The 24641-nt window shown below is 39.3% G+C and overlaps 4 protein-coding genes across 6 annotated transcripts; 2 read left to right on the top strand and 2 right to left on the bottom strand.

The window, feature by feature from the left end:
* Positions 1-1382: 1382 nt before the first annotated feature.
* LOC106292357 lies at positions 1383-3245 on the top strand. Its single transcript, XM_013727951.1, has 7 exons — positions 1383-1793; positions 1871-2104; positions 2188-2250; positions 2331-2457; positions 2541-2620; positions 2720-2959; positions 3075-3245. The coding sequence occupies exons 1-7, from the start codon at positions 1383-1385 to the stop codon at positions 3243-3245; spliced, it is 1326 nt and encodes a 441-aa protein (XP_013583405.1).
* A 7254-nt stretch (positions 3246-10499) lies between these two features.
* On the bottom strand, positions 10500-11767 carry LOC106292678 (40S ribosomal protein S14-2). The gene is made up of 5 exons (XM_013728318.1): positions 11659-11767; positions 11312-11431; positions 11103-11234; positions 10895-11024; positions 10500-10812 (listed from the first exon to the last, which is right to left on the bottom strand). Exons 1-5 carry the CDS (start codon positions 11659-11661, stop codon positions 10745-10747), a joined length of 453 nt encoding a protein of 150 aa, XP_013583772.1. The 5' UTR covers positions 11662-11767; the 3' UTR covers positions 10500-10744.
* A 3010-nt stretch (positions 11768-14777) lies between these two features.
* Positions 14778-16312, bottom strand: LOC106292840 (vacuolar protein sorting-associated protein 55 homolog). Of its 2 annotated transcripts, none has more exons than XM_013728502.1 (4): positions 16106-16312; positions 15818-15869; positions 15263-15387; positions 14778-15176 (listed from the first exon to the last, which is right to left on the bottom strand). In XM_013728502.1, exons 2-4 carry the CDS (start codon positions 15848-15850, stop codon positions 14993-14995), a joined length of 342 nt encoding a protein of 113 aa, XP_013583956.1. In that variant the 5' UTR covers positions 15851-15869; positions 16106-16312; the 3' UTR covers positions 14778-14992. The 2 variants fall into 2 exon arrangements, with proteins under 2 accessions (XP_013583956.1, XP_013583957.1); XM_013728503.1 differs by having other exon boundaries at positions 15954-16311.
* A 2551-nt stretch (positions 16313-18863) lies between these two features.
* LOC106295255 (probable UDP-N-acetylglucosamine--peptide N-acetylglucosaminyltransferase SPINDLY) lies at positions 18864-24413 on the top strand. 2 transcript variants are annotated; one of them, XM_013731108.1, is made up of 18 exons: positions 18864-19271; positions 19694-20100; positions 20189-20350; positions 20455-20630; positions 20730-20805; positions 20904-21032; positions 21286-21405; positions 21469-21537; positions 21622-21703; positions 21856-21950; positions 22023-22087; positions 22175-22373; positions 22488-22682; positions 22780-22874; positions 22970-23105; positions 23198-23415; positions 23501-23628; positions 23705-24108. In XM_013731108.1, the coding sequence occupies exons 2-18, from the start codon at positions 19705-19707 to the stop codon at positions 24106-24108; spliced, it is 2745 nt and encodes a 914-aa protein (XP_013586562.1). In that variant the 5' UTR covers positions 18864-19271; positions 19694-19704. The 2 variants fall into 2 exon arrangements, with proteins under 2 accessions (XP_013586562.1, XP_013586563.1); XM_013731109.1 differs by lacking the exon at positions 18864-19271 and having other exon boundaries at positions 19705-20100; positions 23705-24413.
* Positions 24414-24641: the final 228 nt, after the last annotated feature.

The raw sequence follows: 24641 nt of genomic DNA, 5'->3' as shown, positions 1-24641 counted from the left end.
CTCCCCGGGACACGCCACTCCCCGGGACACGCCACTCCCCCACGCCACTCCCCGGGACACGCCACTCCCTGTGGTGTGCCCCGGGACACGCCACGGGACACGCCACTCCCCGGGGCGCCCCAGGGTGCCTCTCCCCTCTCCCCGGGCACGCCTCTTCCTGCCTCTCCCCGGCCGCGCCTCCCTCTCCCTCCCCGGTCGCGCCTCCCTCTCCCTCCCCGGCCTCGCCTCTCTCTCCCGGGCTGGCTATCCCCCTCTCTCTTCCCACTCTCTCTCTCTCTCTCTTCCCACTCTCTCTCCACTCTCTCTCACTCTCCCCCTATCTAAATATATATATAATAATAATATAAAATTACTCTAAAAAAAGTTTGACAAAAATAAAAGAAAAATTTGGTAAAAGGTTGATAGTTCCCAATCAGCAAACGAAGAAGATGGGCTGGGGAACGATCGTCGGACTTCTTGTTGTCTCTGGCAGCAAGCTCTCTAACACCTGAATCACCACAAATCTTAGAAATCAGACAATGATTTTGGCTAATCAAAAATCAGATCTGAATCGAGATACTTACTTCAGCAGCGAGGTACTCGAGGAGGACGACGGCGCCATGTAAACTGGGAGCTCCACCACTGAATCTTTGAGCATTTCTTCAGGAAAGGAGTGATCCTCCGGACGGGCTCTGATCGATTTTGAGACCGGTTTGGTCTTTGGGCCTCCAAAACCCCTTGTTCACTTTTTCCGGTGGTTTCTCCATTGCACAGAAACGGGATTAAAAGATTACTATATAGAGAGAGAGTTTTAGTGGAAGGAGGTTGGAGGTTTTGTATTTTTGACATTTAGTGGTTTTCTTCAGACATCGATATCATTGGAGAAGAAAGAAGGAGAAACAATGGTTTTGTTTTTTGTCTGATTATAGTGTTTATGAGTTTGGTTTGTTGTCTGATTATAGAGTGTAGTGTTTTTGAGTTGGGGGTATTTTGTATATTTATAGAGAAGCTAGCGCCTTTCGTAACGGCCATATTTCTCTTAAAGGTTCGAGTCGGTTTCGATCGCCACAAAACGCGTGCGTTTCTCCTAACGGTAATAATTTTGGAATCGAACCGGTCTTTGCAACCCACCTAAACCGGTCTTGCAAGTTCATCTCGAACCTAATCACAAAGAGAATATTGGTCCAACAGACTCTTCATTACTTAACCCAGGCCCAGTAATCATTGGTCCATTAGCAATTTTTTGGTTTTTTCCACGATAATTTAAATCGCGCCAAAAAAGTTGAAAAATACCAAAGTAGGATCATATTTATTTTGTTATCAGTTCACTCTCTTTACTTACACTCAGTTCAAGGGTTTGTCTCCGGAGAGAAAGTTTGGGTTTTATTTTCCGACAACAGACAATGAAGAGAGGCGATGAGATTGAAGTCTCCTCCGACGAAGAAGAGCTTAAAGGATCGTGGTTCAGAGCCATTCTCGAAGACCCTCCGCCTAAATCCGGAAACAAAAAGCTGAACGTGTCTTTGCTAACCAACGATGGCTCCTCCACTACTCTGAAAACCACTTACCGGAGATTCCTCCGGCCGATTCCGCCGGAAAACCTGTTCACGGCAGCGGCGGAGTTTGAGGAAGGATGCGTGGTGGAAGCTTCTCAGAGAGGCGGGTGGTGGACTGGAGCGGTTGTGAAGAAGATAAACGATGAGGAAGTTTGGGTTTACTTCGATTCACCACCGGATCTGCTCCAGTTCAAGACAGGACAGCTCCGACAACACTTTGACTGGGTCAAACAAAAATGGGTCAGTCCAGAAAACAAGGTTCGAGTTTTTTTATGTTTTTGTTGTGTTTCATGTGGTATGGTTTCTTATTATTTATGTTTTTGGTGTTATTGAAGGTTTTTGTGAGTAAGAAGTCAACATTTAGATGTGGGACCATGGTGGAAGTGAAAGTAGTAGATGATGTTGATGTGTGGATACCATCAGTGATTGTTAAGGAGATGGTAAACAGGAAGAGTTTCGTTGTTAAGTCTTTGAAAAACCTGAGCTGGAATGATGGTGAAGAATCTAAACCAAACAGAACCGTTGGTTCAAGCAGCATAAGGCTCACACCGCCAACTGTGACTGATGGAGTCTGTTGAACTGTTTATTGACCCGGGATGGCGTCCAGGGACCGTGACGAGTATACTCTGTGTGGTTTAAGTCAACAAATCAGTATTTGGAGTTCAAACACGATGCTATAAGGCCTTCCGAGGAGACAATAGCCAAACTGGTGTCGGTTAGTTTTTATCTGGCTTTAGTCAACTTTTGATTCTTGTTTGATTTATAAATTGAGTGTTATGTTGTTTCTGTTTTCAGCAAAACACTAATGAAGCAAATGCTGCTTGTATGCAACAGGTGCTAGAGGAACACAGCAGAGAAGATGACAGTCGTAAGAGAAAAAGAGGAGAAGTAGAGCACAATCCAGACTTAAGTGAGGCTGCTGGTATGTCTTTAACCTTCTCGTTAGTGTGTCATGGACTTAGTTTCTGCCATGTTATTGAAACGGTGCCACTGTTTTTTGTTCAGCTACTGAATCAGTTTCATCTCTAACTGCAACAGCACTGGAACAAACAGAGGCTGGTACTGAAGAATTCACTGTCCAGCCGGTGAGTCATCTTTGATTCAGCATTGTCACTCTTTACTTTCTTAGTAAGTTTGTTATATAATGGTGCCTTATTATTCATTATCTTCTTTGTGGATGGCAGGAGAGCAGCGAGGAAGTTAACAAAAATCAAATGATGAAAATAGTTGTTTTGCCTTTTGCTAAGGAGTCATCGCTTTGGAAGGAACTTGAAACAAGAGAAGTCTTCCAGAGAGCACCACCACAAGGTCCTCATTTCAGCCCATTGGTTGGGGAAAGTGAAGTGTTCCGTGAAGGTCAAGCACTTGGTATGATGCTCACCTTTTCCAAGTTGGTGGAGAGCGTTAAAGATCTTGAACCTGACGTTCTCATGGCCAGCTAGATAGCCTCAAAGTGTCCTTTGCCAAGCTGAAGAAACACGGTTTCGACGTTGCAGCGCCTCTGACACGGATCAACCAACTCTTGGCTCTCAAAGATAGAGACAGGTGAAGGCACTGGAGGAGAAAAGGAGTCTAGAAGGACAGATGATGGCTCTGAAACACAAGATTCTTGAGCTGGAGAGGCAACAAGTGGCTCTGAAAGAGAAGATATGTCAGATGGAGTCATGTGCAAGAGATCGTGGGGTTGAGCTTGACAATCTGGAGTCTTGAGTTCAAAGCAACTTCATCTGTTCCCTGGTAAGCAAAACTCTGATGAGCTCTCTGATTTTAGTTAAAGGTTTTGTCTGAGATAAATGGCTTTTGTGTTTCCAAAAAAAAGTGGCTTTTATTGTTAAAATGATTGGTTAGTGGAACTCGTGAGAGATCGATCAGTAACACATGGTTGATTAGTGATTATTGGTTATTCGTTGGTCGCTGGTGCAAGCTATTAAAAGAGCCAAGTAGTTAACCATCTTCTTTGTTTTTCAGTTTAGTAATCTAGTTTTTAACATCTCTCATAGCTTTTCAGTATATCTTTCTGTGGATCTCAGGGGCTAAAACCTAAGTAAAGAAGGAACAAGAGTGCAAGCAAGGTGTGGATCAAGATCAGAGTCCACTGTCTATTTTTACAGTTTTTTTTAGTCAAACAAACTGTTGTCCCAAAGACATGTGAGAACCTAAGATCATATGAAATGAAGCTAGCTAACTATTTCTTAAACTAGAATCTTTTGTTATTTAATCTGATCTTGACATAGTTAATTGAGTATCTTTGACCTTTTTTTTGTTTGTTTTAAAATGTTAACCATGTTTGTTCTCAACGTGACTGGACAACGTCACAAGACTCGCAACACTAGCTTGGTCTTGAAATCACAAATCATGGTTATTTACTTATTTTTCGTACTGAATCTTGCAATCTAGAGACTTTCAGACTCTTGGGTTTTTTCTTTAATTTTCAGATTCTTGGGTCAATCTTCGCTATACAACAGACACTGGTACGCTTCGTTATTCATCAGTCATTTCGATGGGTATTGATGTTATGTTCACAGATCATTATTAAAGGTTCAAACTTTTTAAGATCATCGGTATCGATTTACTCAACTATCTATGATACTTTCTTTCGGTTTACCAAAAAAATTAGATATTTTTTAGCGAAATGGTTAATACCCTTTGCCAAAGCTTAGCTGTTGTGGACTGCTACAGTGTTGAGTTAAGCTTAAGTTATCCTAATGAGATTAGGATTATATAGATTGAGAGTTATCTATAAGATATGTTCTCCTAATGAGTTTAGGAACTTAAGAGTTATATATAAGGAGATACCAATGTGTGGTATAACAAGAGAGTTGAGAGAGAGCTTTAGTTTTGAGTTATTTTCTAAAGCATTAAGAGTTCTAATAAAGAGTGTTCTTAAGATTCTTTGATTCAATAATTGGTATCAGAGCCTTACATTGAATCTAAGAAGAAATCATGGGAGATATTGTTGCAGTGAATAGCAACACAAAGAGCAGCGGATTATCAACCCTAAAATGTCCGATGCTCAGCGATACAAACTACACTGTGTGGACAATGCGAATGCAGGCGGCATTGAAAGTCCATAAGGTCTGGGAGGCCATTGACCCAGGGGAGAAAACCGGAGAAAAGAATGATGTCGCGAGGGCATTATTATTCCAATCCATACCCGAGTCCTTAATACTTCAGGTGGGAAACCTTGATACCTCAAAAGAGATGTGGGAAGCGATTAAGATGAGACATATGGGAGCTGATCGTGTGTGAGAGGCTCGGTTGCAAACCCTAGCAGCAGATTTCAGTCGATTGAAGATGAAGGAGACCGACTCTATTGATGTTTTTGTCGGGAAAATCTGCAGCCCTTGGTGAGATTATTGAGGAACCAAAGATGGTTAAGAAGTTTCTTCATAGCTTGCCCCGCAAGAAATATATACACATTGTGGCCTCTTTGGAACAAGTTCTTGATCTTAATAAAACGAACTTTGAGGACATTGTGGGACGGTTAAAAGCATATGAAGAAAGAGTTTCTGAAGAAGAAGAAGAAGAGAATCAAGAAGATCAGGGGCAAAACAAGCTTATGTACACCAATGATTCAGGAGGTCAGTCGCAGCCTTATCAAGAGAGATACGACACGTCAAGAGGACGAGGCAGAGGAGGTCGTAACGGATATCGAGGAAGAGGACGTGGGCGTTATGGCAGTCAACAGAGCGGAGGGTATTACCGCCAAGACAGAGATGCATCAAGAGTGGTGTGTTTCAGATGTGATAAGCTAGGGCACTTCGCGCAAAACGGCCCCGATCGCTTATTAAAGCTTCAAGAGACACAAGAAAGTGAAGCAAACACTACACATGAAGCTGATGAACTAATGGTTCATGAAATTGTGTACCTTAACGAACGGAATGTCATTCCTAACAAGCTTGACGTCACTTCAGCGGGAGATAAGTTATGGTACTTAGACAATGGAGCCAGCAACCATATGACAGGAAATCTTGAATACTTCTCAAAGATAGATAGAAGTATAACAGGAAAGGTGAGATTTGGAGATGACTCGCGAATAGATATAACCGGGAAAGGCTCAATTGTTTTTGCCACAAAGAATGGAGAGAAGAAAATACTCTCTGACGTCTACTACATTCCTAATCTTCGAAGTAACATAATAAGCCTCGAGCAAGCCACCGAGTCAGGTTGTGAGATCAGAATGGTAGGATATGCTTTGCTCCTGTATGATCGTGATAACAATCTTCTTGTGCAAGCAAAAAGAGCTCCAAATCGATTGTAACGCTTCTAGAGATGACACGAAGCATCTTGAAGCATATGGATGTTCCAAATTTTCTATGGGGAGAGGCAGTAAGGCATTCAACCTACCTCATCAATAGGATCATTACTCGAACTCTAGTACTTCAGACCCCATACGAGAGCTTTAAGGGGAAGAAACCGCACGTTGAGCACGTGAGGGTCTTCGGATGCGTAGGTTACGCAAAGGTTACTACACCACATCTGAGAAAATTGGATGATAGGTCTCGTGCTTTGGTTCATCTTGGAACTGAGCCGGGAACAAAGGCTTACCGACTACTTGATCCGACAACCAGAAGAATAGTGGTTAGTAGAGATGTGGTCTTTAATGAAGAACAGAGGTGGAAGTGGATACATGAACAGAAAGAAGTAGACACTAGTGTAATAACTTTTGGATATCACGAAACAGGATTATGTGACCAAGCTATAATAAAAGAAGAAGAAACTGATCCTGAGCTCGAGGATGAAGAAAGTGATCATGAAGAAGAACCAGTGGTCCTAAGATGCTCCTCCCGTACGATCAATAAGCCGAGCTATCTTGATGATTACGAGCTACTGTGTGAAGAAGATGAGATGTATGAAACACTTTGCGAATTAGAATGCGAACATCTATTGATGCTTGTGAACGAGGAACCTTGGAGCTATGAAGATGCGAAAGAACTAAAGGTTTGGAGAGATGCATGTGAAGACGAAATCAAGTCGATTGTGAAGAACGATACTTGGAGTTTAGTTGATCTCCCTCGGAATTGTAAAGCAATTGGATTGAAGTGGGTCTTTAAAGTTAAAAGGAACTCTGATGGGAGTATCAACAAATACAAGGCACGTCTGGTTGCTAAAGGATACATACAGAAACATGGAATAGACTTTGATGAGGTGTTCGCACCCGTTGCACGGATAGAGACTGTTCGTTTGATCATTGGAGTTGCAGCCTCACATGGTTGGGAGCTACATCATCTTGATGTGAAAACAACATTTTTACACGGTGATTTAAAGGAAGAAGTCTACGTATCACAGCCAGAGGGGTTCGTCATCAAAGGAAAAGAAACTAAAGTTTATAAGTTGAGAAAGGCACTATACGGTCTACGCCAAGCTCCAAGGGCTTGGAATGAAAAACTCAACGCTACACTTCATGAGTTGAAATTTGATAGATGCCTCAAGGAGCCGTCACTTTATAAGAAGAAAGAGCACGGACATTTGTTGATGGTGGCCGTGTATGTCGATGATCTATTGGTAACAGGCTCGAGCTTGGGCATGATAATCGATTTCAAGAAGGATATGGCAGCTAAATTCGACATGACTGACCTTGGTAAGCTGAGCTATTACCTTGGGATAGAAGTCACGCAGAGAAAAGGAAGTATAGTGTTAAGTCAAGAGAAATATGCAGCAAGGATCATAGAGGAGGCTGGAATGAAAGGGTGTAACTCGACGCAGATACCGATGGATGAAGGTCTTAAACTAGGCAAAGCGGATGAAGAGAAGGGTGTAGACGAGAGGGAGTATCGGAGAAACATTGGTTGTTTGCGCTATCTGATACATACAAGACCTGACCTAGCGTGTAGTGTAGGTATCCTAAGTCGGTACATGCACAATCCTAAGGAGTCCCATAAAGCCGCTTTGAAACAAGTCTTGAGGTATCTTCAAGGAACCCTATCGCACGGTTTGATCTTTGAAGCAAGACCGCAAGAAGGATTGGTGGGTTATAGTGATAGTAGTTACAATGTTGATCCCGATGATGGCAAGAGCACAACCGGACACATCTTTTACTTTGGTGGAAATCCAATCACATGGTGTTCTCAAAAACAAGAGATAGTTGCTTTATCTTCTTGTGAAGCGGAGTTTATGGCTGCAACTGAAACCGCCAAGCAAGCAATATGGCTACAGGATCTTCTAAGTGAGTTATTCGGTGGTAACAGTAAGAAGGTCGTGATAAGGATCAATAATAAGTCAGCAATAGCATTGTCTAAGAATCCGGTGTTTCATGGGCGAAGCAAACACATTCATACAAGGTTTCATTTCATCAGAGAATGCGTCGAGAAAGGTCTCATGAGTATAGAGCATGTCGCTGGTGTGAAACAAAAGGCTGATATACTTACTAAAGCACTTGGGAGAATCAAGTTCAAAGAGATGAGACAATTCATTGGAGTTTAAGATGTGAAGAATGAAGAGATCAAGCTTAAGGGGGAGAATGTTGAGTTAAGCTTAAGTTATCCTAATGAGATTATGATTATATAGATTGAAAGTTATCTATAAGATATGTTTTCCTAATGAGTTTAGGAACTTAAGAGTTATATATAAGGAGATACCAATGTGTGGTATGACAAGAGAGTTGAGAGAACTTTAGTTTTGAGTTATTTTCTAAAGCATTAAGAGTTCTAATAAAGAGTGTTCTTAAGATTCTTTGATTCAATAGACAGCTGGCGTTTTGCTTCTAGCGAAATGGTTAATACCCTTTGCCAAAGCTTAGCTGTTGCGCTTGAAGCCGCTTCGAGCGAAGCTGAGTCTCATATGGCGCTTGTGATAGCTCTCGCTAAGCGCAATGCTTTTACAGTTGAGGCGTATGCGAGGCTTTTTGTGAAGTCGGGGCTGAGGATTTTGGAGTTGGGTGTTGTGGAGGGTGATGCTCAGAAACGGGTTTTGGCTGTGCAGATGCTTAACTTCCTGATGAAGTATCTGAACCCCAAGAGTATGTCTTCTGAGGTGGAGCTTGTGTTGCAAGAGATGAGGAAACATGTGGATGATGAGGTGTATTTTGTGAGAGTGGCTGTTCATGAAACGTTGGGTACAGCAGAGAGATTGATAAGAGAGGCTGATGGAGAGAACTGCAAGATTCAGTTCTCTGATGGAGAAGGTGATAATATGGAGTCGGTTTGTTTCCATCAGAGGAACAGAAGCTCAGAGTTTGACGAATCTGTTTGCTCTATGAGCAATCACTCGAGAAGGTCGAGGCGAAACAGGAAGAAGAGACGAACAGAAGCTCTGAGTTTAAACGTTGATGTGTTACAATTATTTATATATTTATTTGGTTTATTTTAAACTTTCTGCAACCAGATCTCAAATTATCTCATTTTGATTAATAGTAACACAATTTCTTGTTTTATTTGGTTGATCATTTACAAATATACAGAAGTTAAAATGATATTTATGTGTATTTTTAAGTACTGTCTATTTTTTTTATTTTTCCTCATGTTTTCTTTGTCATATTATTTTATATTGTTTTTTTGAAAAATTATTAGTAATATATGTGTCTTTTAAGACGTATCTCTTTATTCATTGAATGCGAAAGGTGGGTAGGTTTTAAATATTTGATTTAATAAAATAATCTTAGATTAATGAAGAAGAAAAGGTATAATAGATTTTTTTTGATAATTTTTAGACAAGGAAAATCGATCTATACACGTTTTAGGGAAGTTAAAATATTACAAATATTTTTAGAATATTTTCTTATCCGTATATGCCATTTGCTACACTGCGTAGAACCAAAACAAAAATTCTATAAGTAGATTCTACTTTTTTAACGCTGGATAACTATGTTATTACAACTATGAAAAATAGTACAGACGATTTTATAGCCGACAATTCTATGTGTCGTATGAGGATTCACGCCTGACTGCATCACCTGAGCTGTTCTATCGGATCCACGCTTGACGGTATTCCTTGCGCCATGTTGAAGATCTCTTGTAAGCCTTTTTTCCTTTAATTCGCATAATTCCGCATTCTCCGAGAATTGAAGCTCAGATCTCATGGTGTAGAAGCATTAATGAACTCTTGATCAAACCACTGTACCAAGGGGGCTTTCACAAGTAGATTCTACCTTATGTAACCGCTTGAGTAGTGTCTAGATTTCAAATGTCTAGAATTTTAGAATATCAAATAAAAGTAGAAACTTCATTCGGCAAAAAAAATAACCATTTTTACGATTAGTAGAATTCACATTCTCCATATAGAAGTTTAGTTGAAGGAAAATTGTTCGTTTTAAAAAAATAGATAAACTTATTTAATCTAAAATTTACTTTCTACTAATTCATTTCCCGTAGAAGATGAAATTTATTTTTAGTAAAACGTAATTTAAAAAGTTAATTTATCAAGTTTTTCAACAACAAAAAAATAACAGTTTGTGTATACAAGTGTTTTATCAATTGTTTATATTTTTAATATTTTTTATTCATAAGACTATTTATTTCATTAACTTATAGAAATGGAAAGGGTAAAAAAAAGTGATCAAAAAGTATTATTCCAATAGAACAACTATGCTGAATTTTTGTTTCGTCTTGCCAATTTTTCCAATCATAATAATTTGGTTAGTGTGTGATTAAAATAAAAATGCAAACTCTTTATTATTTTTTATTTTCCACTGCATTTAATTATCCAAAATATAATTTATGCTTTTTGAAGAAGACTTATGGATACAAGAGTTGCGTTGGTTATTCCTCCTCCTACTTTGATATTTTTAAAAACTATGTACAGATGCTTGAAGGTTGCATTTGAGATATTCCCAACCATGTTAGATTCTGTCATCTGTGTGTTTATCAACCAATGTCTATCCGCATAGATTTTTATATGGATGGTGTTTCTTCTCAAATTTAACAGAAAATAGTTGTCTTTTAATTCTCTACAAAAAAAAAGAAATTATTATTCCTTGCGAAGAAATTATTATTCCTTGTGAATGATGATTTTTTATAGGAACATTAGGAAATGCATTATTCCCCGTACACCATTCATACCCTAAGTATTAGTAATACAACGCGATTAGAGTCACTATAAGTTTTTCTCATTCCCAAAACTCCAAATGCAAAAGTTACAACGTTGAAGAAAGACACAACTTATAATGTTTTAGAAGCAACATGAAAGATAAAATGGAACGAGACACAACTAACTTCGAAGAGTGAACCCAAGAAACTACCAGAGTCAAGGGCACAACTTGAACCATTAGGAAATCAAAGTCTTCTTCCTCTACGTCCACCCTTTCTACGTGTACTGTCGGTGGGAATTGGAGTCACATCCTCTGCAAAATACATTCAACAAAGACTCCTCTCAACCAAAACGCACAATTATCTTAAAAAAAGAGGGTTCAGTTTCTTTCTTACCTATACGACCAATCTTCATGCCAGAACGAGCAAGGGCTCTGAGAGCAGACTGAGCACCAGGGCCTGGAGTCTTGGTTTTGTTTCCTCCAGTGGCACGGAGCTTCACGTGCATCGCGGTAATGCCAAGCTCCTGTCAAATACAGGATTGTAAAATTATTAGGATAATCATTATTAAAAAAAAGCATGGATCCTGAAAAAGTTTGCAGACCTTGCATCTCTGAGCAACATCTTGAGCAGCAAGCATAGCAGCATAAGGAGAGGACTCGTCGCGGTCAGCCTTGACCTTCATCCCACCGGTGATACGAACGAGGGTTTCTCTTCCCGAAAGATCAGTCACATGCTGCAAGCAAAATTAACAACAGAGTCATCATATATGCTGGTGCGTTATAGTAATATAACATCCAGAGGATAACTTACAATGAAAGTGTCATTGAAAGATGCAAAGATGTGAACAACACCGAACACTTGCTCTCCGTCACGAACAGCGGGTCCGAGAGTGACGGTTTCCTCCTTGGGCTCTCTGGTCTTTCTCCTCGACTATAAAAGATCAAAACAGATATGAAGAAACAGGTATTAGTAAATTCATCTAACCCCCAATAACCATCGCTACTCTACATAACGATTCAGAAACTCACAATCATGTCACTCCCAGCACTAGATATCAAGAGAAGAATCTAACAAGTTTATAGATAGCCTAAGCGGAATCTAAAAATAATCTGATCCTAACAAGTTTATCAATTAGTGATTGGAGAGAAAGAGCTTACCATGTTCAACAATGGATGACGAGAGACGAAATGCTAGGGATTAAGGACGCTCGTCTCTGGAAGCTGTGGCAGTGGCATACTCTCGGCGCTGCAAATCAACTTTATAGATTAGGGTTACGTCGAAACCACTGTGTCAATTGACGTGATTACCCTCACCTCTTGGCTTCGCTGCTACGTCGTCGTTTCGTTATCATGCCAAAAAACAAAATAATAAAAGAAAATCATATTCCTAGTTACGTTTGTCGTTTGATTTGATGGTCGTGTGGAGTGAAAACACTAATCAAAAGAATTTTTCTGCGGCTGCACCGAACAACAAAACGAATATAACGCAGATGCACAAACTGTCTTTAGGATCTTGTTTATTTTGATGATATCTTTTGAGTGTTCTCTCGTGCCTTGTTACGGCACACTCGTTTTTCTGCGACTCTCTACCGTATGTAGTATATGTTCTAATCTCCTTCCAACAAATGATAGTTTAAAGTTGCATCATCGTCGCTTGTTGTAGATTCGTAAGGAAACACTTGTTTTTTCTATCGTTTTAGTGTTTCTAAAATGTTTATTCTTTGTGAAGTATGATTGCCTCCCATATGTTTTATTAAGTTTGAGTGGTTGTGTTGTATGGGAGTAGTGTACCCAAGATTATGTATGCTTCCATGTTTGTTCTGTTAAAAGGCTCATTCATTCGGTGCTTTGTCGCATTTGCTTGTGATTGCCAAACTTCTGGTTGTTAAATATGTTTTGTTGCGGTTTCAATCACGGGCGTTAGACCAGTACTTGTGCTCTCTACTTTCCAAAGCCTCATTTCACTTCTTAGCATGATTGGCGTTGAGTTTCAAAGACTACTCAGCGACACTAATTGTTGTTTATGTATTATGTTTGCTCCCAGGGGCGAAGCTACCTTGGCGCCTCTGGATGCAAGTGCACCCGTAATATTTTAAGAATTATCATGTTACATTGAACAATTATGTTAAATTAGCTCAATTGGTAGAGAATGCACCCAGTAGATTTTGTAGTAGGGTGTTCGATGCAACCCACAATCACGTTAATTTCCATACATAATATATTTTATCACTACTATGCATCCACTAACTTTTTCCCTTGCTTCGCCCTGTTCGCTCCTATCTGATGGTGTTGTATCTCATTGTTCTGTTTTGCTATGGTAAACAACAAATGTTTTAATCGGTTTAGTTTTGTTATTGCTTGATGTAAACAATTTCTCCAGCTATGTAGACTAATGATTTATATAATTTAGTGTTACACTAAGGCTTTGAATGGTGACCAAAGAACGAAAGGAAACACTGAATTCCCTATCATTCCCAAAAAAATTCACCATTCGCAAAAAATAGTTTTTCTTTTTTGTTCCTCTCCATTCCTTTTTTTTTGTAGAGATATATAGAATAAAAACATTCCTTGTTAAATTTGATAAGAAACAAACATTCCTTTTCATTCCTACCATTTTATTCCTATACGTTCATTTTCTATTCGTTCCTCGTGTTCCCGAAAAGATCACCAGTCGGAGCCTAAGATTGTATTCCAAATAAAAAATCTTTAAGTCGAATGTGGCCGCAATACCAAAACGATTCTAATATGAAATTCACTAATATTTTGAGTCTTTGGGTAGCATCAGTTCTCAAACGGCAAAAGAGAACATTTAGTAAAAACAATGCAGACTTCATCCAAGATTTCTTCGAGGAGCAGATGACAAAAGATACTTTGGCGGTGACACAAAACAACAGCACATCTTTCCGATTTCGTATTTTTCTTGAACACTTGGCGAACAGCTTGCTCTCCCACAGTGGATACTTAGCTGGTGACACCAAAGCAGCATACAATATTTTTTTTGCTTCTCGTTTATACAAAATTATATCTAGTTTTGCAAATTTATATTCACTGGATTGTTTTAAACTTTCTATTCGGCAGATCAGAACAAATAATATCCCACTTACTGTCCTTGTCGACCTACATTTTTCTTAACCTATGTTTTGGTGGTAAAGAAAGACCACTAAGAAAGATTAAGTGGAAATATATTTTGTAATTTAGGCATATGCTCATTTTTGTTACAATTGTAACTAATCTTTGGGGTTTAGGCATCATGATATATATACAGATTTTCGACCAAAAAAAAAAATATATACAGATCATGACACAAAATATACAGATCATCACACTTAATATCTTTTAGACTTACTAACCTTCAGAAAACTATTTTATTCTTTCTCTATACCACGATCATTTGACGAAAGATAACAATCTCTTTTATCATTCGTTGAGCATGTGTATTAAATTTGAGTAACATGTTACTCTGTTGTCCGATTAGAAGTGTTTTCTTTACTGTCCGTGACTACGGTGTATATTTCTACATCAAATTCACAGCTTGGGAAAAAATAACCCATACACTATCGGCATAAAACGAGAAAAGAAAATAAATTGGGTTTAAAAACCTGGGAAAAATATTGGGAGGAACGGGAGTGTCAGATAAAAATTGCCAAATTTAGTGTTGTGTGCTCATAATGAAACCATTCGCACATCTAATTGAATCATCACTCACAATCCATTCCTCCAATTTACAATAGAATTAAAAAGAAAAAAAACAAAGAAGATGACGGCGAAGTCAGATCAATAATTGCCAAATTAAGTTTGTAAGCTCATAATGAAACCATTCGCACATCTAATTGAATCATCATCCTCGCCGTTTCCAGATCAAATAAAACACCAAAGAATCAAGAAACGCTTTCACAACAACAGAACAAAACCAAGATTAAACAACAACGAAGCCTTTTTTTTTTAAGAACAACGAAACTTATCTAGCAAAAAGACGAAACCTAAATTGCAAAGACGAACACTAGTAGACGGCTAGACCGTTTGTGAGAGATTAGGGAAGATCCGCAAGGATATATATACATGCAGTGTGTGAGGGTGAGTTCTACGCTTTTACCCTTATCGGGCTCAATATTAGGGCCCATGGGCTTTTTTATCCACGAGGAAATAATGCTATATTATGTTCCTTGTCTGTGAGTACCATCTCCTTATTGATAAATGACATTGGTTCCTTGTCCGTGGTAAACATCTCCTTAGAACAAGTTTAAGGCCACACCCATTATAGACTTGTACTCAAACAATTTGGACAAAGTTGAGTCTTTGTTACTTGTTACAAAACTTATAAAGAAAAACACAAAGCATCACATTAACTACGATGAATAGATTTTTACAGAGACACTGATTGATACACAAAGCTTTACAAAAGGAGAGAACACAACACATCACACTTCAACTCTCTCCTCTCTCTCTTTCTCATGCGAGTCCAATTAGTAAATAACATACAAGAACTTATCTGTTACCAATCATCATCCAGGCTAGCCCTGTGAAAACACATGACGGTGCATATGAATATGAAGAACGATGTGAATTCTATCAGCATTGCACCCGTCTCGATCATTCCTGCATGCCTTAAAATGATTGGAATCGCCAGGCTTCCCACCGTTGATGCTCCTGTCAAGAACTTCGCTGCATCTATCCACCTGCGTTTTAACAAGGAGCAAACTTGGCGACTGATTGAATGTTCTGTAATTTTTTGGATTAGTGGTGAAGGCTAAAGTTAACTCACCCTCCACCATCTCGACTAATTAGGAATTGTGTTGAGCCTCCTCCAAAGAACATGCATGGCATAGGCACAACCACATACATGAGTGCTGACAGCATTGGCCACCAGTTACTATATATCGCGCAAGCCTGGCCATTAGACCCAACAAAACGCTCAGATGACTAGAGTCTGTGTTGCTCATACAATCCAGTAAGATGAGAATCATATGATAAACTTATCAAATACGAAAAATCTGACAAAACTTGCTTCCCTTTGTCGAATTGCAAAAGAAAAACTAGACACTTAAATCAATCAGGAGGGAAGGTGTTTGGATTTGGAGAAATTATTCAGAAAGTATAAAGTCATTAGCAAGTCAGACATTGCCCTCATAGAGGTTGCAGTTGAGTTTTCCATCTTAGCATAAACTAAAGTCGACGTTGGCTAGCGTGGGAAGGTGACAAGGGATAATTATTAGAAAAAAAGTGTCCCACATCGGTAATTGGAAGGGATTCTAACTAATATATAAGATAGATGGACCATTGGTCTGGTAACAAGTAGAGTTGATATATATAATCATACCAGGATCTGTAGGAGGATACTTGATGAAAACATGAAGGCAAGTCCAGCAAGTCTGTGTAACAAGAAAGATAATTCTATAATACACTATGTAACAACAAAAGCCAACATAAAAGGGGTTTCGAGTGTGAAAACTTACACTGTACCAAAAACATCAATTTGAGCATTCCAGAAGATATCCGCATCAAGCAAGGAGAGATTGAAGGAAAGTGGGAATCAATATCGAATTTGATCCCGATTCTGTCAGGGAGATAATAAGAGAGAGAGCCGAGAGAGAGGTGATTTTTTTACCTTCGATAGTCATCGGCATGTCGGCGATTGAGGAAAGTTGTGGCTAACGGAGGTCGACTGTTGACCGATCGCCGGCGACGGTAAAAAAGACGGTGAGATTTCGTGGTTACCTAGAGAGAGAGAGAGAAGGAAGGAGATGGACTCGGGGATTGGGAGCAACACCGAAACACAATGTCTAACCCGAACCAACACCCGGTCAAATTTGATTTTCTCATTGATTGGTTCTAATCTTACTTTGATCATGATATTCAATTTTGGATATTACGATATCTTCTTATTATTCTATTAAAAACTACAAAATAATACTTATCTAATTTTAAGTGATTCTTACATATTTTCATTCATTTTTTAACTAATTATAACCACTTTATTTATTTATTTTTTAATTAATTTTGACTATATTTATTACAGAATTACAAAACATAATTATTATATATTTTACATTCATTTTTTCATTTTTTTCAAACTACTTCATTAATTACATTTATCATAATAATTCGACATAATTCATTTTATGTATCAACCATAATAATTTCTTAGGTTGTTACTCCATTTCGTGACAATGTGACAAGAAGTCAAACCGGTAAACAAATATATATTTTTTTTTACATAATTAGTTATACAAAGATATTCATAGTTTTTTGTATTTTAAAATTAAACTCGGTTCGCATATAATAAAATTTCTGGACGGAGTTCAAATCAGATTCTTACAGGTCCATGTAGGTTTATTGGAACCTAATATTAGACAAATAATCCATATGTTTAAAAAGTCGCTAAACAATTTTACAAAAAAAACGAACATCTACGTGGACGCGGATCAAGCTCTACTTCAATTTAAAATTATTACAAACTATTATACACTCGATCTGTGGAAATACAACTTAAAAAGGGGGGGGAGGGGGAGCAGACATATAATAAATTTATATTCGGGTGTGCAACTCTTTATCATCATTCATCTAATTAATACTCCTTCCGTTTTATTTTACTTGTCGTTCTAGATTTCGACACACAGATTAATAAAACATTTAATTTTTTTTTATTTACTAGATAAAAACATCATTACCAATACACCTAACCAGATTTCAACCAATAGAAAAATAGTTTAGAATAAAAAGTCAATAAATTTTGTATTGAAATCATAAAACGACACTAATTTTGAAACGAAAATTTTACTCTAAAACGACATCTAATTCGAAACGGAGGGAGTAGTTTTGTTTTGTTGTTTTGCTTTGTTGTTTTGCTTTACAGACCGAAATGTTGGTGCATTAGTCACACTTTATAAATCATACTACAATTTTGGTTTGTCAAGATTGTTGAGCCCTATTACACAAAAGGATTCGGTATACAAAGTTCCAGAGAGAGAAAGTAGATCTACTTTGGGTCTGGCGTACGGCCGGCGCGTGAGCGAGCGTGCCGTCGCCGGAGCCCTCTGTTCTTCGTTAAGATGCTCTTACTTTGGTTCTCCTTCGCCTGCTATCCCCGATCGCCTTGTCTGAACTCTTGTCCAGCTCCCAACCGTCGTCGTCAACTCGGGGAGTGAACCGACATCGATGGTGGCTAAGCGGCTGGAATAACGACGCGGTCGTGTGGAGGGTTTTGGTGTGGTGAAGTAGGCTTGTCAGTTTAAGTTTCGAATCCGGGAGGTGGAGGCTTATCCAGCTCCGTCGCCGCCGGCCTAGTCTCCGGGAGGTGGGGGCTTCTTCAGCTCCGCCAACGCCGGCTTTTGTCTCCGGGGGGTGAAGGCTTTCATAGTCTTGCGTCGCCGGCTTTAGGTGTTTCAATCTTTTAGTGGGGTAAGGGTTTGTTCCCGATTCTGGATCGGGGGTGGTTATTGGTTCATGGTTCCTGTGGTTCGCGGTTTTGATCTGCTGGATGAGATCTCGATTTAATCGATGAAGCTCTCCGATGTTAAGAAAAAGCGTGAATGAAGAGAGATGGTTCGTGGTTTCAACTCTATGGAGAGGGTGTTTGGGAGGCTCGGGAAGAGATCTCCAAGTTGATTTGATGGAAGCTCGACGGTAATATGAGCTCCGATGAAACGAGGGTTTCAGTGGTGCTGCTCTCGAAGCGGCGACGGTCAAGTCGAGGCGAACGGGATGAGATGGTGAATATACGAACATGTGTCCGGCCTCCTTGACGCATGGGCCTGCAAGCAGGTGTCTGGTTTCCAGCTGTTTGGGCCTCAGACTTTTTTGTTTATTTTGTTGCCCTTTGGTTTGGGCTTTATGCTTAGTAGTTTGGGCTTCGGCTTTGTAGTACTAGGTCTTCGGTCTTTTAAATTAATTAAAATATTGACAGAAAAAAAAACCAAATTTTAGCAATACACATTGTTATGTTTTTTTTTCAGTTAAAGTATTTTTTGTGGGTTTTAAATTGGAGTGGCGACACATTGACAACATCAACATCAACACAAAAGCAATTGTTGGTTCCTAGCTTCCTACATAACATATGGTGTTGTTTAAAAAGTTGTTTGTTTTGTTCATGCAGTAAATAAATAGCATAATGTTTTTTTGACTTTTAACCAAAACAAAACAGCATGGTCCAGTTATTATTACACACTGATTTGACATTTAGTTTGCAAATCACTAGGAGACAAAGTGATCGCTAAACCAAAGTAAGAACGCGAATGCAAAACGCAAGTGGGCCGACACAATCCTAACTATTTCGACGCCCACTTGTGCCACCTTCTCTGTTCATTGCCCACTCTTTTTGCACGCGAAGAGTAAATTCTAACAATTCAGGTATTTAACCACAATTACTCGAAAATAAAAATAAAATAAAATAATAACAACGAGCCACGAGAGGGACGCGTCGCCTCTGTCAGCTGTCTCGGACCGACCTCATACCTCCCGCTTTGCCTTGGCCCCCCCGGGAGCTCAGAGGCTACGCCGTCGCCGCCTCCGCTCCGTCCAATTCACGGTCAACCAAACGTCTCCACCGGTTGGGTTTGGTCTTGGCTTCTCACGAGAGCTATAAATCCCTAAGTTTTGCTACTTACTGATCAACGCCTTCTGTTTTCACGGCGGAGCGAGGCGGAGATCAGCCTCCTCTATGCATACTCGCCGTGATCATTCCTCCTTTCCCCCTTCTTTAGCTGCTCGATTTCGTCTCTAGCGGCTATAGACTTTCATCACTAGACACACAAGTTCATCTCTCACGCTCACCCGTAAGTGTTTTTGTCAAACCCTAGTAATGGCCAATTCAAAGCTTGGATTTTTAGGGTTTTATGTTAAATCTTCTCCGGTTTTGTGATGTGATCTTGAGGTTTTTGTATCTGAATGTGATGGGTTTGGGGCTGATACTGTGAAAGATCATTTCTTTGGCTTCATTGGAACTTTATTTTTATGTCAAGATGTAAATTTTCTTCTCGCTATTGTTACCTTGAAGGTAAGCAAGCTTCCACTCTGATGTGAAATTGGGTTTTTTTTTGTTAAATCTTCTCCGGTTGTGTGATGTGATCTTGCGGTTTTTGTATCTCAATGTGATGGGTTTGATGCTGATACTGTGAAAGTCCAAAGCTTTAGCTTCATCGTAACTTCATTTTTATGTCAAGATGTAATTTTTCTTCTTGTTATTGTTTCCTTGAAGGTGCTCAAGAAATGGTTGGGATAGAAGATAATACAGAGAGGGAGAGGTCACCGGTTATAGAGAATGGTTTTGCCAATGGTTCTCTCTCTTCTCCCACCACAGATGTTTTGTCTCCGTCGCCAAAGGCTACTCAAGGGAATAATGATACACTTTCCTATGCCAACATTCTCCGAGCGAGAAACAAGTTTGCTGATGCGCTTGCTCTCTACGAGACTATGCTGGAGAAAGATTGCAAGAACGTTGAAGCTCATATTGGGAAAGGGATATGCTTGCAGACGCAAAACAAAGGGAATCTCGCTTTTGATTGTTTTTCCGAAGCGATCAGGTTGGATCCGCATAATGCTTGTGCCCTCACGCACTGTGGTATACTTCATAAAGAAGAAGGGAGGCTCGTAGAAGCTGCTGAGGTTTGACATAAGCTTCCCCTCTATCTATGCTGATTTAGTTAAAGTGTGTAGGACAGTTTCTAACTTACAACCTTCATACTTTGTGTAGTCCTACCAGAAAGCACTGATGGCAGACGCATCATACAAGCCAGCTGCGGAGTGTTTAGCCATTGTTTTGACCGATCTTGGAACTAGCCTGAAGCTTGCTGGGAATACGCAGGAGGGAATTCAAAAGTACTATGAAGCCCTTAAGATTGACCCTCACTATGCTGTAAATTTTTCTGATCCTCTACATTTTTCATTCTGTTTTATGTGGTTTGCCTGGAACCATTTGAAAGATCCTTTAATCCTTAACGCTAAATTTTTGTTATGCAGCCTGCATATTACAACTTAGGTGTTGTGTACTCCGAAATGATGCAATATGACAGTGCGTTGGGCTGCTACGAGAAGGCTGCACTTGAGAGGCCTATGTATGCAGAAGCATATTGTAACATGGGTGTCATCTATAAGAACCGTGGTGACTTGGAGATGGCAATCACCTGTTATGAGAGGTAACGTATCTGTTATTTCTTTGCTAAGTATTGGTTGTTGTTTTACTGCTCTGTTGAAGGTTCAACTGTGGCACTGATTTTTTTTTGTTCTGCCATTAGATGTCTAGCTGTATCTCCAAACTTTGAGATTGCGAAGAATAATATGGCCATAGCTCTGACAGATTTAGGAACAAAGGTAATAATGCTTTTTTACTTATGTCACGGCATTGCCATTGGAATATGCTTCTTTGGTGAGTAGCTGTGAGCACATCTGAGTTGACTATGATATTTCAGGTTAAACTTGAAGGCGATGTGAGCCAAGGAGTGGCGTATTACAAGAAGGCTCTCTATTATAACTGGCACTATGCAGATGCTATGTATAATCTTGGGGTCGCTTATGGTGAAATGCTGAAGTTTGACATGGTATTTAATTTGTGATTTATTCATTTATGTAAGTCAGTAATTGTGTGCGTGTTTATTAAATTCTTCGGATCGTTTATTTGCATGATATAATTATCTATATCTTGTTAATTTTGTCTACCCATAGCTGCATCCTTCTGTCCATGTTCTCGCAATCAGTACAAAACTCTGTACTTAGTTTCCTGATTATTTAGAATGAGAAATGGAGGTAAATAATGAACTATGTATGTGGTCATGATTGTGTTCTTTTGTGCAGGCAATTGTCTTCTATGAGCTTGCTTTCCACTTCAATCCACATTGTGCTGAGGCTTGCAACAATTTGGGAGTACTTTACAAAGACCGTGACAACCTTGATAAAGCCGTGGAGTGTTATCAGGTATTATTTATGTAAAATTATTTCATTGTTTATTGTGGCTAACAATACTCCCAACCTTTGTAGATGGCTCTGTCAATCAAACCAAATTTTGCACAGTCGCTTAATAACCTCGGTGTTGTCTACACAGTCCAGGTTTGATATAGATCAAATGTGGCTTCATGTTTTCGTGATAGAATCTATACAGTCAATAGAATACCAATTCCTCTGATTCTACAGGGGAAAATGGATGCTGCTGCCAGCATGATCGAAAAGGCAATCCATGCTAATCCCACTTATGCAGAAGCTTTTAACAACTTAGGTTTGATTCCTCTTCTGTTTAGTTCCTTAGTGAGACCACTGCTTGTATATTATGAATTTTAGATTACTGCTTGAATTTTTTTCCTACTTTCCTAAAGCTAGTTGGTGTTTAGTTTCGGTTCTAACCAGTTTCATGGTGCGATTCAAATGTAGGTGTTCTTTACAGAGACGCTGGAAATATAACGGCGGCTATTGATGCTTATGAGGAATGCCTTAAGATAGATCCAGATTCTCGCAATGCTGGCCAGGTAAATTGCCTACTTTAGCGTGCTCTTTGTGATTTGACCTATGCGTTTGAAACCTACCTTTCCATTATGTAGAATCGATTGCTTGCCATGAACTACATAAATGAAGGACTCGATGACAAACTATATGAGGCGCACAGGTTAATAACATATATATTATGAGAAGTTTGGGTTTTGGTTCTGTTGCTTTTATGGAACTTGCAGTTAGAAACTCTTAATGAACACAGAGACTGGGGTTGGCGCTTCACAAGATTACACCCACAGTACACTTCGTGGGACAATCTTAAAGATCCAGAGCGACCTATCACCATCGGATATATCTCCCCAGATTTCTTCACTCATTCAGTATCTTATTTCATTGAAGCGCCCCTCACGCATCATGATTACACAAAATACAAAGTTGTGGTTTATTCAGGGGTAGTTAAGGTATGGTTTTTCTTGAAAAAGCTTCTCCATATATGATTATGTTTTATGTAAAAGCAATTCTATTCAATTTTTTTTTCTCTTTTGAGCAATCCTTTCTCTCTCATGGTTCTACAGGAAGATGCAAAAACATTCAGGTTTAGGGATAAAGTGTTGAAGAAAGGTGGAGTTTGGAAAGATATATACGGAATAGATGAGAAAAAGATTGCAAGTATGGTCCGAGAAGACAAAATCGACATTTTGGTAGAACTCACTGGCCATACTGCTAACAACAAGTTGGGAACAATGGCCTGCAGACCAGCACCTCTTCAGGTGAGAGAGGATCTATAATATTGTCTCATATTGTTCTTTAGGAACTTTTTTGTGGAAATTTTCATTTCAAGTTTACTTTAACTGGTTAAAATATCAGGTTACTTGGATCGGCTATCCAAATACTACGGGTTTACCCACTGTTGATTACAGAATTACGGATTCGTTGGCTGATCCACCAGATACCAAACAGAAGTACGTTCTTGTTCATAACAGGAAGGTTTTCTTGGGTTTCAGAGTGAATCCACATAGAATCCTTAGTGTCTCTTTTTGTGTGTATTTAATTGCAGACAGGTGGAGGAGCTGGTCAGGCTTCCGGAGTGTTTTCTTTGCTATACACCATCTCCAGAAGCTGGTCCTGTTTGTCCAACACCCGCTCTTTCCAATGGTTTTGTCACATTTGGTAGCTTCAACAATCTGGCAAAGGTTAGATATACTTTGTCCTTGGATCATTACACACTAGCCAACCTCCCATAGTATTTCTTCTAATGGTTTGATCTCTACGTTTCTGGAATCAGATCACTCCCAAGGTACTGCAAGTGTGGGCTAGGATACTGTGTGCAGTTCCCAATTCTCGCCTGGTGGTGAAATGCAAACCTTTCTGCTGCGATAGCATTAGGCAGAGGTTTCTCACGACGCTGGAGCAGCTTGGGTTGGAATCAAAGCGCGTTGATCTCTTGCCGTTGATTCTTTTCAACCATGATCATATGCAAGCTTATTCCTTAATGGATATAAGGTCAGTTTTGACACATTTTTGTACTACTGAAAAAACGCTGATGTAACTATATTTACATATGAATATGATTCACCATTTTATGCAGTTTGGACACATTCCCTTACGCTGGAACCACCACTACCTGTGAATCTCTCTACATGGGAGTTCCATGTGTTACTATGGCTGGTTCAGTACACGCTCATAATGTTGGTGTCAGTCTTCTCAGTAAAGTTGGTAAGCTCTAGGTCTTGCCAAAATTGGTTATTACTCAGGACATTGTTTAGCTTATGCAACTGTTTATTTGATTCAGGTTTAGGACACCTGGTTGCTAAAAATGAGGATGAGTGTGTGCAGTTATCTGTTGATCTAGCTTCTGATATCACCGCTCTTTCAAAACTGAGGATGAGTCTCCGGGACCTAATGGCAGGATCTCCTGTTTGTAACGGCCCTTCTTTTGCTGTGGCTCTTGAATCAGCATACAGAAGTATGTGGAGAAAGTACTGCAAAGGTGAAGTACCGTCCTTAAAGCGAATGGAAATGCTGCAAAGAAAGGTCCAAGAAGATCCTTCAATTTCAAAAGAGTTGGGATCATCAAGACTCAACGTTACTGGAGAAGCCACTCCTTCTCTCAAGGCCAATGGTTCTGCTCCTGTACCTTCCTCTCTACCAACCCAATCCTCGCAGCTCTCAAAGAGAATGGACTCAACTAGTTAACAGGAAAACCAGAGAAACCGGCTAAACCAAGCTGCTGTTTAATGCGGGAATCATGTACCCATATGAGTGAAGATCTGAAAGAGAGTCCTCCCTGTTTACTTCCAAAACTATAGGAACTAGACTTTTAGAGCACTGCTTGTGTAGTAAAAAAAACTATTTTTTCTTTGTTTGGTTATGTTTCCTACCAACTCTTAGTTTAGCTTTGACAATGATTCTTCGGAAGTCTAATAGGTGGATGTGGATTTGGAGATCAAGTTGTTGTATCAAATAGGTTTTAAGGCTTTTTAGATTGCTTGTTCTCATGAGTTGAGTACCGAATCATATGACAGTAAATATATAGTTTTATAACCAAAGCTTTTCAGTGCCTAAATTTAAAAATCCTGCTAAGGAGAAGTGAAGACTATACATTATGAACACACTTTTATTTAGTTAAATGAGACTTTTGACTTTACATTATTGTTTACTTATGTTGACCAACTCCATCTCCCTTTTGTTTAGTGTGGAGAGAGTAAAAAAAAGCAAGCAACTACTCT

Source organism: Brassica oleracea, chromosome C5, assembly GCF_000695525.1.
Source record: "Brassica oleracea var. oleracea cultivar TO1000 chromosome C5, BOL, whole genome shotgun sequence".
Lineage (NCBI taxonomy): Eukaryota > Viridiplantae > Streptophyta > Magnoliopsida > Brassicales > Brassicaceae > Brassica > Brassica oleracea.
Note: the sequence above shows the minus strand (reverse complement) of the source record. Positions and strands in the feature narration are given on the sequence as shown.